The sequence below is a fragment of the Capra hircus genome, chromosome 5, assembly GCF_001704415.2.
Source record: "Capra hircus breed San Clemente chromosome 5, ASM170441v1, whole genome shotgun sequence".
NCBI classification, from domain to species: Eukaryota; Metazoa; Chordata; class Mammalia; order Artiodactyla; family Bovidae; genus Capra; species Capra hircus.
The window spans coordinates 93,521,311-93,537,736 of NC_030812.1; the positions used below are offsets into that span (position 1 = coordinate 93,521,311).

Genomic DNA, 16,426 nt, shown 5'->3' on the forward strand with positions numbered 1-16,426 from the left:
GTTTAAAGCGGCATCAGGTCTCAGGGATAACCTGGTGCAATAAAATTTAGACCCCGAGAGGTCGTGACAAAGTCAAATCAGAACTTGTCTATTAATCCCATGCTTTTTTGCACGCACAGTGCTTACTTCCTGTGTAACTGTGCCTTCTTTGTTTAATTGGGTCTCAGAACAAGGCCACAGATATTTGCTTATAGCATTTAATACAACTTCATCATGAGATTCGAGGTAAATATCTCCTTTATTAAAGAAAAGGGGAGAGGAGGGACATAAATGATATCTTAAAAGGCTTCTACCAAAAGTAATGATTGCCTAAGCAAAAACAGATTTGAAGGACTTTAGAGAAATATGGATGACTTCTAACCAGCTGATAGGAAAAAGGGGTGATGTTGGAAACGCCTCATCACAACTTGATTTCACCCACTGTTCTGAGTTAAACTATACTGCATGAAAGAGTCTGGCACTAAGACAACTCTCAGTAGTTACTTAAGGGAAGTGAGTGTGTGGGAAACCACTTCCGACACCTGCGTGTCAAAATTCTGGTAGATCAATAGGGCAGAAGTGATCAAAGTTACAGCAGATGCTAATGAGAGCGGCAGAACCTCCAGTGGCTCAGATGATCCCAAACTGAGCGAGCTCGTGCAACTCCAAGTGGCTGAATGCCTCCCAAGGACAGATCACAGTGATATCTGCAAGAGAGAGAAGACCTGATAAGCCAACCTCACCCCCCAGAAGAGCCTCTTCTGCACAAAAGGATATCATTCAGGCAGAGACACCTCGCTCCTGTTTCCCATCTGTTGCCCAGATGATGGGGAAGAATGGCCCGTCATCCCAGGGAGGATCAGAACAATTGTTTCATTAATCCTCTTTGAGGCTCTGATTTCCCCCAAACAGGCTCCCCCAGGATCTGTGTTAGTTTTATTTGGCATCCTTTCTGGGGAGATGCTCCAAGATTTTGGACTGGGACTATTCTGTGGGAGTGTAGTTCTTTGATCGTTCGAAGTCTCACTGAAACACCAAGGAGGGGACAGAGGTGGAATTCTAGTTAGGCCGTGGGTTAAAGTGAGAAGTTGTTGTTGTTGTTGTTGTTGTTGTTGTTGTTTAGTCACTAAGTTGTGTCTGAAGCTGTGACCCCATGGACTGTAGCCCTCCAGGCTCCCCTGTCCGTGGGATTTCCCAGGCCAGAACACTGGAGTGGGTTGCCATTCCATTCTCCAGTAGATCTTCCCGACCCAGGGATCGAACCTGTGTCTTGGGGTGCTTTAAATTCGCATGGTCTGGAAATCTAGTTTCCCTACTCCCTACCAACCAGATGCATTTCTTGGGCTTCTCTGACTGCTCTCAAGCTCCTTTATGTATTGTTAAAAGTTATCATATTATTCCCAAGTTACAGAGAAGCTGGCTAGTACCCAAAGAGGTTAAATACCTAGAGAAAAAAAAAATCTCATGGTTGTAGAGACTGAACTAGAACCAGGTCAAAGACTTCAGAACTTCCCTCAGAATAAACCTCTTGTCACTATTCCAAATAGTTTGGCAGAGTTAAGAATATATTCCAGAGTCCAAAGTGAATTTGCTGGTCTTATATACACATGGTCAAAATAGAGAAACATTTGATTTAGAAGAATAGCAGATGAGCTTTATCAAAGTGACTAGAAATTCTATTTGAGATCTGAGGAGTAGCATCAGACAATAAAAAGTAAATCACATGTATGCTTATGACTGATTCATGTGGATGTATGGCAGAAACCAACACAGTATTGTAAAGCAATCATCCTCCAATTAAAAATAAATTTAAAAAAGTAAATATACTGAGAGTTGCCCAGAAAGGAAACTGATTGCTATGAATGCCTTCATTTGTCAAAAGTGTATTGGATGAGCTGAAAACTTGTGTCCACACACAAAACCTGCACAAAGAAGTTTATAGTCGCTTTATTCATAACTGCCAAAACCTGGAAGCGATCAAGATGCCTATCAACAGGATAAATACACTGTGATACAACCATACAATAAAGTATCCAATGATAAAAAAGAAATGAGCTATCAAATCATGTCAAGACATGGAGGAAGTTAAAATAAATATTACTAAGTGAAAGAGCTCTTACTATAGGATTCTAACTGTAGACTGTCTGGAAAAGACAAAACTATAGAGCAGGAGGAGAAGGGAGTGACAGAGGATGAGATGGTTGGGCAGCATCACCGACTCAATGGACATGAGCTTGAGCAAGCTCTGGGAGAGAGTGAAGGACAGGGAAGCCTGGAGTGTAGCAGCCCGTGGGGTCACAAAGAGCTGGACACGACTGAGTGATTGATCAACAGCAGCAATAGAGACAGTAGAAAGATTTCTGGTTGTCAGGAGTTTATGGAGAGAAAGGAATGAACAGATAGCGCCCAGGAGATTTGGCGGGGCTAGTGATTCCATATGAACCTGTAATGGTGGATACCTGAGAACTGGACAACACAAAGAATGAACAAGCTATTTCAGCTAATAAAAATGTGTTAATATTGGTTTATAAAGTATAACAAATGTACCGCTCTAATGCAAGAGGTTAATAATAGGGGGTATGACTGATGTATGGGGGAAGAAGGTAGCAGAGGGGATCTTTAGGAATCCCTTAAAAATTCTGCCTAAGTTTTCCACAAACCTAAAATTTCTTTAAAATTTAAAGTCTATTAATTTTTTAAAGAAAATGTAAAGTAGTTTGCATGCATCACCCAACAAAGAAAAATTCTAGCCAATTAAATCTTATTACTCCAGATACTTTAGTGTCTAGGGCCCTGTTCTGAGCGCCAGAGGATGTGTAAAAAAGAGGAAGCTTGTGAGGGAGTGGCTGGCCCGGTGCAGAGGAAAGGCTCTCCAGGCCCCACCCTTGTTTCCTCACTCTGTGGACTCAGATTGTCATTTAATTCCTCTATGTTTCAGATTTCTCTCCTGAAAAATAAAGGAGTTGGGCTAGACTCATTCTGAGAATTGTTCTACTGTGAATGTCTACGATTCACCACTGTATGCCTGGGAGAGAGAGAGTGTGTGTGTGTGTACACTCAGTTGTGTCTGACTCCTTTGTGACCCCATAGACTGTAGCCTGCCGGTCTCCCCTGTCCATGGGGTTCTCCAGGCAAGAATTCCGGAGTGGATTGCCATTTCCTCCTCCAGGGGATCTTCCTGACCCAGGGATCAAACCCACTACCCATCCATCTCCTGCATTAGCAGGTGGATTCTTTACCACTGCGCCACCAAGGAAGCCTACACCTTCTAGAGTACATAACAAAACACAAGGAATCATTGAACTTTGTGACTAGTCTGATTTCTCTGAGTTTTTGCCTCTGGGCACACACATACTTATTTAAGAAGTTAATTTAAAACCCTACATTCCTAGGTCTTCAAAAAAATCCGTTGTGTTATGTATTTCCAATAACATTGAACTGCTTCTTGAGGCCTGAAGCAGAAAAAATGGTCAAAGTCCAGGGGTAATATTCTCACTTAAATATTCAGATTGCTCACCTGTTCCTAGTCCCTCCATGCCTGGAATGTCATCTCCAAACCTATGGAAAAAACACAAAGAGAAGTTAGCTGATACCAGGGCCAAAAGATCCTGGAATGAGTCATGTGAAGAGTTTCCTGATTCAAGGGGAAAGAAGACACTTCAGTTTTTGTATTTGAGAAAACCCTTTTGTTTGCACTGAACTAGGGCAAAGGAAGTGTCACTCAAGCAGGTTTTAAATAGTGCGTCCCAGAAGAAAGAGTTTCCCTCTGTAAAAATGTAAACTAAGACAATTGAGAGCCAGGAAAAAAAAAAAAAAAAAAAAAGATCAGTGGGGCAACGTGGTCAAGCTCTACTTTTTAAACTAAAAATTGGAATGAGAAAGCAATATGAAAAGTCATTAAAATGATTAATTTATCTATTTGTTTAGTTTATCCAAGAGTGCATATTAAGCATCTGCTTTGTTCCTGAAACTGTGTTAGGTACTGAGAGTTAAGGAAAGAACAAACACACAAATTTTCTCTCAGGGATCTCAGACTCAGGCAACAGATGAAAGAAATAGATGCACTATAAAAAAGTACAAGTTACAATAGCTGAATGTACAAAATGCAAACATGGAAGGAATGACAATGTTTGTCTAAGAGAGTCCGTAATGGTTTCCAAAAGAAATTAACATGAGTGTGTGTTGAAAAATAAATCAGATTTTGCCAGGGAGAAAAAGAGAAAAACAAAGAACTGAAGAGAGAAAATCTGAAGCCAGAAAAATAAACTGTGTGTTCTAGAAGCAGCCAGTGATTCTGTTTTCCAAATTAAAGCACAGTTTACATCAGCAAAGGAGAGTGGTCAAGAAGAGTCTGGAAGGTCAAGCCAAAGGTCACTGTGAAAGGGTCCATTTTCCACGTTAAATTTGGCTGTATATGTGGGAGCTGAGAGAGAAAGGATTCCAGGACTGAAAAAATATGATTCAGCAAAGATTGTACTAGGAAACAGAGGGTGAGGTGGAAATTTTTATGTCTACTTAATATGGTGAGCATTAATCTCTCAAAAAAAATAGGAAACCTTTTTCATTTTGGTCTTACCCTTTCACACCTTTCTTAGGAGGCTTGCTCTTGAACTGACGAGTCTGCCTCTGCTTGAACTTGGGGGGCCCTTTGCGTGGGGTGGTGGGACCCTGGTTTGAAGTTGGAGGAGCCAACACAGTATTGTCGCTCATTCTGCTAGTGTTTGGGTGGCTGATGGTTTTCTTTCAGGCTCTTTGGACAGTGAGAGAGAGAGAAAGAAAGATTATTCAATGATCAGTGGGGCAACGTGGTCAAGCTCTACTTTTTAAACTAAAAATTGGAATGAGAAAGCAATATGAAAAGTCATTAAAATGATTAATTTATCCATTTGTTTAGTTTATCCAAGAGTGCATATTAAGCATCTGCAAAGGAGAGTGGTCAAGAAGAGTATGATGACCATTGCTTATTAGACCTTTATAATAATCTTCAGGGGCAGGGGGACAGGGAGAAAAGCATCTTGATAAAGAAGCTTGGCATTTTTTACTGACAGCAAAAGGGAGATGTTACCATCTTTTAAAGAAGTTACCATCTAAGAAAATAAGGTATACGTTAATGGAGGCAGCCAGCAGAGTGGGCTATAAGCCAAAACCTGATAAATCTAGGTAGCTTTGTTGTTGCAGTAAGCCTGTCACCAGCCTTCCGTGTGAATGTGTAGTAATTATGTCCTTTTCATTGACCACCAGTTCCGCCATCTGTCAAGGGAGAGAAATGTGCTAAAGACTATTTAGGCTTGGCAGCACTGAAGTGTTCTCTAAGCTTTACATATTGCTCCATCTAACTGTAAAATAGTCTGCTTCTAAATGTTTATTGACCCATTCTTATGGCCTGTGTTCTTTATGGTCTGTATTTAATTTAATCCTCATGTGATCCAAAGACTTCTTTTCTAGTTATGGGAGGTGACAGTGTAGTTGTCTGGATAGGGGTAGCTCTGAAACAGGTATATTGACACTACGGAAGTATTCAGTACATTCCCAATACACACACACACACACACACACACAGAAGACAGCAGGAGGTGATTAAGTCATAAGCTTGTACTTTAAATCCCCTACCAGATAAATTCTTTAGCCACTTATTTCTCAGGAATCTTCAACCTTTTCTCCTATCCAAATCAAGAACTTGTACAATATGGTTTTCCCAGACTTACATTTTAGCTACAAAAAGATACATTGTCATTCTTTAAGTACAAAGAAAAGAACATAACAAATTACTGTTATTACATGTTACAATAACGTGATAACAAATTAATATGACAGGCTAAACTAAAAGTTTTTTTTTTCTTTTTCCTTTTCTATTGAAAAAGTTAATAGCGCTTAATCTGGGAAGGGAGATTCTGAAAAAGCTCCAAAACCTTAAACTCCTACCTTGAACCAACCTCTTCCATAAACCTGCTGCCTGTTTTCATAGAATTCTATATTTCATCCATTATAAATTTATGCTAGTATCCTTAACTTCCTTCTCCCTGACAATGCTAGGCTCATGTAACCATGTTCTCTCTCTCTCTCTTTCGCTACAATAGTGAAAGTCACTCAGTCCTGTCCGACTCTTTGCGATCACATGGTCTATTGGGATGGCAGCTATCTGTTACCTTACACATGCTAACATTTACATAGCTACTAGATTTCAGGTAATATTCTAAATATAAACATGCCAACTCATTTAATATTCAAGACGAGCAAAAGTCGCTCAGTTGTGTCCAACTCTTTGCGACCCCATAGACTACACAGTCCATGGAATTTTCCAGGCCAGAATACTGGAGTGGGTAGCTTTCCCTTCTCCAGGGGATCTTCCAAACCCAGGGATTGAACCCAGGTCTCCTGCATTGCAGGCAGATTCTTTACCAGCTGAGCCACAAGGGGAACCTAGTATACATCCCTCAAATCTTGCTCCAGGAGAGGGAGTGGGAGCTCTCAGCCTTGTCCTCCAGCAGGGTGGGGGCCTCAGCAGAGAGGGCCTGACTGCCTTCTCTGTGTCTGAACAGATGGACACTGTGCTGACCTCTTAGCACTTTTATTTGGTGGCAGTTCCAGCAGGTGGGCCATGGCCTCTGAGCCTCGGCCTTTCTGGCTAGCTGCTCCCCATGCTCACCGTCACCTCCGTGCTCATCCCTTCAAGTGTGGCACTGAGGCTGCCCTGGGGAGACCCTCCTCCTGTTCTGCAGGTTGGAGACTCTCTTACCTGCCCCAGGCCGTGTCTGGCACCTGCTGTGGGTCAGTGCACGCCCACCGGCTTTCTTACGCCAGTTCCTTCTCTGTCTCATCTTGCACCTTTTGGGGTTTGAGGTCACATCCCTCAAATCTTACATTGTAAAATTTATCAACTTTTTCTTATGACTCAAAATCAGCTTAAATTATTAATAAATCCTTGCCTCTAAGATGTTTTTCCTGTTTTCTTTTCCTCAATTACTATTTTCGTTCTCTCCTGCCAGTCCTCAGCTTGTCTGATAGAAACACACTGATGATGCTGTGAGCTAGAACCAAGAAGGATGCTGAAGCTGCCCAAGGCCCTGGATCACCTGTGCATGCAGTGGATCTTGTCTTTTTTCTTTAATATATATTTTTTAATGTGGACCATTTTTAAAGTCTTTATGGAGTTTGTTACAATTTTTTTTTTTAAAGTTTTGGCTTTTTGGCCATGAGGCATGAGGGATTCTTAGCTCCCTGACCACTGATTAAACCCACACCTCTGCATTGGAGGGTGATATCTTGGGGACTGGAGTGCAAGGGAAGTCACCAGTGGATCTTGTCTTAATCCTTCACTGGAATATGCCCCATGAAGCTGTTTTTTCAGTCTTCATTTATTCCTGTACCCTCAGAACCTACAAGAGTACCCGGCACATAGTAGGTGTGCCATATATATTTGTTCAATGAGTGAATACGTAAACGAAGAGACCAAACTAATGCCTTGAACCTTGGGTCTTGAGATCCCAACCCTGTGATCTTCTCCATCCAGCCATAGGGAAGGCATTAGCTGATCCTCACCTCATAAAGCCCTCCATGGTTTGGGGAAATGTTCTGCCAGCTCCTCTGCCCACTGAATCCAGTCCTGTGCCACGGGTCCTCTCCTGCCCTGGTAAACAGGCCAAGTCTGTGCCTCTCCCAAGTGTGGTTGGGATCATGGGAATGGCTGGAGGGCAGCCAAGGGCAGCATTGCTCTCACTCTGTGCCACCAGTGACTGACACATCCCAACTCTGCCAAAGCCACAAAGGAAAACTGGAGAGTTAATCTCAGATCAACCTTTCTGTATTTCCCGATTCTTTCAAAGCAATGAGAGACTACAAACTTTTCTCCAGTCTAGAGAGCCTACTAAGCTTAGGATTCAGATTTAGCAAATCAAGATACAAGACATCCAGTTAAGTTTGAATTTCAGATAAACAACAAATGATTTTTTTTGTATAAGTATATCCCATATATTTCATGGATTTCATGATACATACTTAGAAACTAAGAGAAGAAAATGGCAACCCACTCCAATTTTCTTGCCTGGAGAATCCAGTGGACAGAGGAGCCTGGTGGGCTGCTGTCCATGGGGATGCACAGAGTCTGGCATTACTGAGGCAACTTAGCATGCATGCATGCATGCATTGGAGAAGGAAATGGCAACCCACTCCAGTATTCTTGCCTGGAGAATTCCAGGGATGGAGGAGCCTGGTGGGCTGCCATCTATGGGGTCGCACAGAGTCGGACACAGCTGAAGCAACTTAGCAGCAGCAGCAGCAACTTAGAAACTGTTGTTGCTGTTTATCTGAAATTCACATGTAACTGAGCATCTTCTATAATATCTGGCAACCGTAACTGGGGCCCAACCATGTAAGACCCCAAATCTATAATGCGGCTCAGTGGTAAAGAACCCACCTGCCCATGAAGAGGACACAGGTTCAATCCCTGGGTCAGGAAGATCTCCTGGAGAAGGAAATGGCAATCCACTCCAGTATTCCTTCCTGAGAAGTCTCATGGACAGAGAAGCCTGGTGGGCTGCATCCGTGAGGTTGCATAAGAGTCGGACAGGATTTATCAACTAAAGGACAATAGCAAAGGTAACCTTCATCAGCCAAATCACCCTTTAAGGGCAAAACAGTGTAAACAGTAGATGCCTTTGGATCAAACAGAAATAATTTCAAATTCCTGTTCCATCAAGCTGTTTAATATGAACTTGGATAGGTTGCATAGCCTCTCTGGATCTCATTCTATCTAAAAATGAATCAAATATTTTTTTCTTTTTAGGGTAATGGGGAAAATAAGAGGAAACTATGTACAGCTTTTGGTGAAAAGTACTCAAAATGGAGTAACTATGTAGTAGACCTTCTGTCAAGGGAACCCTGAAAACAAATTTATGGTTGCAGCATAGCTTCATCTGGATCCACACCCATTCCCCTGGGACCATGAGGAGTCCGTGACAAACACCAGAGAAGTAATTGCTATCTCCACTTCTTGGGTAATCCTCTGCATCATTCAAATACTAAAACTATTTCCCACTTTTGGTCTCAAAATTCCCTCTTAAGCTATCCTTGGATTTCTCTGACACCTCTAACAGTAACCCCAAAGAATTTGAAATTAATTTCTATGTCCCCCTGGTTATACTTTCCCCTTTCTCTGGTGAGTTTCTTTTGCATATTTATCTAATTCTTAAGTTACAACTCTAGGCCGGGACCGAGTTCATGTCTAATTCTAAGTGCGATGCGTTCTGTGAAAGAATTCTCCTCGGAAAGTTATGTAACAGTTGCCTGGCTAATCTCTGGATCCTCGTGGCACTCAAGATTTGCCCTATGAATAACTCTTTTTGCATTCATTGCGCATTTCAGATACAGTATTTCATTTCTGAGTGTGTAGGACTGTCCACCAATTGCTAGGGTGTTTCTGCCATAGACTCACCCTCCAATTTTCCCTGTAAAACCCTTGGGAGGAGCAGAACAAATATGACCCTGTCCTGCCTTGGAAGTCAGTCTTGTCAGCCACAGGTATAACCTATGGCTGAACTTATCCTGACCATGTTTTCCTAGGAACTCCAAGGACCTCCATGGAGCTGAATAAACCTGAATCCAGTATCAAACATGATTTTAGCTACAGACGTTTCACATTTTTGCCTCCAAAGGGTCAAGTAATTCATTCCTTTGGGAGGCAGAATGTTTTCCTGTTTTTAAAACAATGTTAGCCCTTCCCCTTTTGAAGATTACAAAGTGTTCTCTTGAAGAGAGAAGTATATGCAGCAATGTAAGATTTCAAGGCAGAGTTTTGCAGGGCACTGAGCTTGGCATTGCCTTAGACCCAAGGCAGCAGAGCTCAGTTGTAGGAAGCAAGAGGATGATGCTCCATAAACTCCAGCTAAATAAGGGCAGTTTCTGAAGATTCTTGAGTCAGGCTCTCGGATGCTTTGATTATCATCCTAGACCTCTTCTCCCTCTTTCTTAACAAAGATATGATCAGATAACCGATTCTGTTGTTGGTGGCCAAGGATGGGGAGAAGACAGGCAGAGGACCCATCTCCTCCACTGATGCCACTGGACCCAGAGATGTCACCCAGGGTCCTGCTGAGGCAAAGAAAATCAAATAATTCAGAGAGTCAAATAAGACCCAAACCAAAGCCATGAAAAAACAAAAACAAAAATCCAGCAAGTACGTTGCTTCAGCTAGGAACAAACAGACACTTTCACCTTGGAGGGAGATGGTTGGGCGCACCCTCCTTGCACTGTGGTCGTTCCCGGCTGACTCTGGTTTCCTTACCTTCATCCTCCCATTCCCCTGTCAGCCTCTTGATGGCTGGACCAAGTTTCCAGGCACATCCTGGGAGAAAAGGACTGTTTACTCTTGTGGTTATCGAGTGCCCCAGATCCCTTATTCCAGAAAGCTGTTTGCTACAGAGCCGCCAAACAGGGAGGGTCAGTTTGGGGTTAGTAATCAAGGTTTGCAGTAACCTTGTAAAAATGAAGTTTCACTTACTAGCTTGTCACATAAGGAAGTTTTGATGTGTTTCCTTCATGTTTTTGCCCATTTCCATCCCCAATCCTGGTCCAGACCCACAGGTTCAGTGTGTTCTTTTCTTCTATTTCTTGGTTTTAGAGCCAGATTGAACCCCCAAACTCCCACAAAAGCCCTTTGATTACATCCTGCTTAAACTCTCCAGAAGTGGAGAAATACTCACAGAGTTAAATGTTTCTCTTATAAGCTGTCCAGCTGCCTTCTTCACAGCAGATGAATAAAGGATCTTTGCATCCTGATTTATCTCTCTGTAATACCCTCATGCTACCTAATCACATCGTCATAGGCTTAAGAGCATCGGCCTAGGTGCAAAGAAGTTGGAAGAATGTGGGGTGAGACTGGGGCAGGCTTTGCTGATAATCGGATGCTCTTACAAACTGACTTGGGCTCTCTCCTATCCACAAACAGGTATTGAACTCATAAACACACACAAAGTGTTGATTTCCAAGGGGGAGATTTGCAGATTATAATTCAACACTTTCTTTCCTTCTCCATTGCTACCTTTAGTTTTCACCCCCCCCCCCATCCTTCCCTTTCTTTGACAAACAGACACACTCACACATACTGTTTTTCTCTTTCTCCTCTCTCTCACACACACACATACACACACACACCATCATCACGTAATTCTTACGCTGCAAACTGCTTCACTGAAAACTGATTATGTGAACCATGACAATGAAAAATACCAGCATCTCTCCCTAAATGATGTTATATTAATTTTTCTCTGAAAGATGAAACCACATATCAGGAATAACCTAAGGTCCAGTGATATGTAACTGAGAAGGAGCCCAAGCTATAGCTGGGAACTCTTAACTTATAACTCTGTATTTGAGAATTGATTACTGGATCTTTTACACCCAAAGGGTCTAGGCTATAATCCCACTCAGTGTAACACTTGACTTCAGTCTTCCAATTGCATCGAGCCACTGGTATGAATTTATACATCACTTTGTACAGTTTTGAAATGACCTTAACGCTGATGTCTGGAGAAGGAAATGGCAACCCACTCCAGGCTTCTTGCCTGGAAAATCCCATGGATGGAGAAAACCAGCAGGTCCCAGTCCATGGGGTCACAAAGAGTTGGACACAATTGAGTGACTAACACACACAGTACCTCATATGTCAGTACCATGAAGATCTTTTGACAAATTTGTCATAGAGAAATCAAGTGATTTATTCAAGACCGCACATATAAGAAATAAAAATATTGAGAACTGGACCATAAAGAAGGCTGAGCACCGAAGAATTGATGCTTTCAAACTATGGTGCTGAAGAACACTCCTGAGACTCTCTTGGACTGCAAGAAGATCAAACCAATCAATCCTAAAGGAAATCAATTCTGAATATTTGTTGGAAGGACTGCTGTCGAAGCTGAAGCTCCAATACTTTGGCCAGTGACCCTGATGGTAAAGATTGAAGGCAGGTGGAGAAGGGGACAACATAGGACAAGATGATTGGATGGCATCACCGACTCAGTAGACATGAGTTTGTGCAAACTCTGGGAGATAGTGAAGGACAAGGAAGCCTGTCGTGCTGCAGTCCGACTCTCTGTGACCCACAGACTATAGCCCACCAGGCTCCTCTGTCCATGGATTCTCCAGGGAAAAATGCTGCAGTGGGTTGCCATTTCCTTCTCCAGGAGATCTTCCAGACCAGGGATTGAACTCAGGTCTCCAGCATTGCAGGCAGATTCTTTACCTACTGAGCCACCAGTGAAGACCATGGGGTCTCAGAGAGTCAGACATGACTGAGCACCTGAACAACAACGATGAAACTAATATGGTATTTTAGATCAATTATACGTCAATAAAAAATAAAGTATTTTTTAAAGGCTGCATATAAAGTTAGAAGGGGAGCCAGGAGTAAGACCCAACCCTGCAAGTATCTTGCATATTCAGCTACCTTTCTACTATATGAGTACAAAGTGAACCTGGACCAAGATTCCTTGTTCTGGTCACTCTTACATGTTGCTGGAAAATTGTAGTGTGCTTCTCTAAATTGTCACTTATAAGAAAAGATTACTCTGTAAGATTATACAGAAAGAAGGTCAACTTATCCTTTCTAGGCAAGAAAAGATTCTTAACCTGCCCACCCAAGCAGATTACATGGGCAGCTAACCAGCTTAAGGGTTCTTTTCAATAAGCTTCCCCTTGGTAGCTACCAAAATTAGAGGAGTTTTGATGGCAGCAAGCACCTCACAAAGGCGGCAGGGTGTTTTGTCTCTGGATGGGTCCTTCCACTCCCTTCTTTGTCTCCATCATTGTTGTTGTTCAGTCGCTCAGTTGTGTCCGACTCTTTGGGACCCCATGGACTGCCAGCACACCAGGCTTCCCCGTCTTTCCCTGTCTGCATTATTACTCCCATCTTTCTGTCCATTAGACCCATGGATGTTTTGATACTTCTCTGCTGAACCCTCCCACCATCTCCATGTTTTTTTTGGTGAAGGACAGAGGATTTCTCATCAGAAACAGTGGGGGCTGGAAGGAAGTGGCACATTTTTCACATCCCGAGAGAAAAAATAATGCCAGTTTTTGAATTCTATTATCAAGTGAACTGATCTTTCAGGAATGAAGGAGAAATAAAGACATCCTCAGAAAAAGGAAGATTAGAAGAATCTATCACCTAAATACCTGATAAGAATAATAAAGGAAGTTCTTGAAACAGAAAAAAAAATGACATAAGGAAATGTTAAGCATCTAAAAAGAAACAGCAATGAAAAAATTACAGGATTTGAGGTGGAGGGTGAAAGACAGGGAATTCAGTCACCCTCAAGAAGGTTGTATGGAGAATGAAACATTGTTCAAGACACTGACATTCTAGATTTCCCTGGTTAAAACTCTGCACTTCTCCTGCAGAGGGCATAGGTTCCATCCTTGGTCAGGGAAGGTCCCTGCGCTGCATGATGTAACCAAACCAAAACAACAACAAAATGTTTTTAATTAAAAGAAAAACACTGACATTCTAAAGATCTGGTCACCATGTACTTTCAGGAAGTGCACCCATGTTTTCCTGCTCCAAGTGGATGCTCTTCCTGCCACTATCTCTACTACCCCTGCTACCACTGAGTCTTAGAGGATGGGAATAGACTGGTCAGTCAGTCAACATGCTCTGCCTTTGTGGGACAGAGTTCTCCTACCATGTCACTTCACTGGTCATTGCCTTGCCTAGTGTGGCATACTTTTGGTCAGTTACCTGTCTCTGATCTTACCAATCAGGTAATAGGGTCACACAGCCTTGTTTAAAGCTGTTTCATCTTGTTTAAGATGATCAATGGCCAAGTAATTTCCTGGAAGAAGCTGGAGTGTGCCTTGATTTCATAGGCAAAAGAAACAAAGCCGGCGACTTCCCCGGTGCTCCAGTGATTAAGACAACCTGCTGCAAGTGGAGGAGGCGTTGGTTTGATCCCTGGTTGGGGAACTAAGATTCTACATGCAACATGTTGTAGCCAAGAAATAAAGGAAGAAAGCCAATGCAAGAACACTAAAAATTTTTAAAAGAGAGAGAGAAAAGAAGCAAAGCCAGCAGGAAACTTGTTGAGTGAGAAGAAAAAGAGAGAACTTATGGATAGATGAAGTGACCCAGATGTAATGACATTATTTAATAGATAAATATTAAGCACATTTTGCCAAGGGAAAGAATCAAAGTCAAAGGCTCTATGCTGTCTGACTTTATTTATGATATTCTTGGAAAGGTAAAGCTATAGCATGGGCCAACAAATCAGTGATTCCCAGGAGTTGAGAGGAGGAGCTGACTATAAAGGGAAATGAAAGGAGCTTTTGAAAGGTAATGAAATGATATTATAGGTAGATATACAACTCTGTGCGCTTGTCAAAACCTATAGAATTGTATACCACATAGAGTGAGTTTTCCTAAAGCCAGTTTAAACTTAAATATCATAAAATACCTGTTTTAAAAAAAAATCTTTGCTTCATAGTTCTATAATCCTTGGTTCTTGATCTTTTCCAGTGGATGGGGAAGTGTTATTAATTATATACAGGAAAAAAGCTAAAGGGCAGGTACTAAGTCATTAGAATGTGATTAAAATTTTAGCTATCCTATAAGCTGCTTACACCAATGCTAATCTCTAATCTTTCTTTAGCGTTTCTTAAAATACCAGTGAGTCAGAAGACACACATCAAAGTCACATCTCTTCCACATTTTGAACCCCCTAGACTGAACTTCCCCTTCTATCAATGCACAGTGGACTCTAGAGAGGAACATTCTAAATGTGAAGGAAGAATGTACAAGGCTGGTCCCTCCTTCCCTTAACACTCTCCATGCTTAGAAATTCTCCAGAACGGCATTCTTTTTTTTTTTTTTTTTACTTTTTATTTTGTATTGGGGACTAGCCAATTAACAAACAATGTTGTGACAGTTTCAGGTGAACAGTGAAGGGATTCAGTCATACATATACATGTATCCATTCCACCCCAAACTCCTCTCCATTCCACGCTGCCACATATCATTGAGCAGAGTGCCCTGTGCGACACAGTAGGTCCTTGTGGGTTATCCATTTCAAATTCAGCAGTGTGTACATGTTCCTCCCAAACTCCCTAACAATCCCTTCCCTGCATCCTTCCCCCTGGCAACCCTAAGTTTGTCCTCTAAGTCTATGAGTCTCTCAAGTTCATTTGCATCATTTCTTTTTATATTCCACATGTAAGGGATATCATACAATATTTCTCCTTCTCTGACTGACTTACCTCACTCAGCATGACACTCTCTAAGTCTATCCATGCAAAATAACACTCTTAATCTTGAAAAAATAACCTCATTAAAAATACAATATTCTCTTTCAGAAAATAGAAGAGTACACTTCTCAACTCATTTTATGAGACCAGTTTTACCCTCAAGGATTTTAAAAATTATTTTTAGGTAAGATTCAGGTGGGATAATTAGAGTTTAACATCTGTATACACTACAAAGTGATCACCACCACTGGTCCAGTTACCATATATCACCATATAGTTGACCCCTTTACCCATACCTTCATGAAACATTTTGACACCAAAATCAAACAAAAACAGTAAAAAAGATAAAATACAGACCAGTATCTCCTGTGAATTTGGATGCAAAAACCCTTAAAATTACCTTATCTAATACAGTAATATATAAAAATGCTCATACATCAAGACCTAGTGGAGTTTATTCTATATATGCAAGATTTGTTCAATATCCAAAACTCAATCAACATAAGGCTCTATATCAACAAACTAAAGAAGAAAAATTGTATGACCATATTAACTGATGCAGAAAGCATTTCACAAAATCCAGCAGCTATTAATGATAAAACCTCTCAACAAACTAGAAATCGAGAGAAACTAATAAAAAGCATCTACAGAAACATCACATTTAGTTGTGAAAGCCCGAATGCTTTCTCTCTAAGATAAGGAACAAGTCAAGAATATCCGCTCTCATCACTCTTACCAACATGGAACTGAAAGCTCTGGCCAGTGCAATCAGGCATAAAATAACAGAAACCACAAAGGCTGGAGACAAAGGCGGGGGGGCGGGGGGGGAGCCTGTTTCTAGTCACAGATGACATGATTAGACAATCCTAAGGAATCTATATTCTTAAATCTCCTAAAGCTTATAAGTGAGTTCAGCAATGGACTATCTCATCCATTTTCATGGTTTAAACCAGTGTTTTTCACACTTTACAATTTACCTCAGAGTTGTTTTTCTTTTTTAACAGCTTCCTGTCACCAACCCTAGAGATTCTGATACAGTAGGCCTGAAATCAGGCCTAAGGGTTTCCATTTCTAAGAAATTCCTGGGTGTACTGATCTGCTGATCCTCAAACCATACTTTGGATAACCTGGTTTAAGTTACTGCCTATAACTTGATGAAATGTAAATCATCAATTTAGGGTTGAAATTCAGTTTTCTATATCTCATTTACAGTCTGAAA

At 41.5% G+C, this 16,426-nt stretch overlaps 1 protein-coding gene across 1 annotated transcript; it reads right to left on the bottom strand.

Moving 5' to 3' along the window:
• Positions 501-10,701, bottom strand: PDE6H (phosphodiesterase 6H). The gene is made up of 4 exons (XM_018049108.1): positions 10,677-10,701; positions 4,556-4,729; positions 3,497-3,537; positions 501-686 (listed from the first exon to the last, which is right to left on the bottom strand). The coding sequence occupies exons 2-4, from the start codon at positions 4,687-4,689 to the stop codon at positions 610-612; spliced, it is 252 nt and encodes an 83-aa protein (XP_017904597.1). The 5' UTR covers positions 4,690-4,729; positions 10,677-10,701; the 3' UTR covers positions 501-609.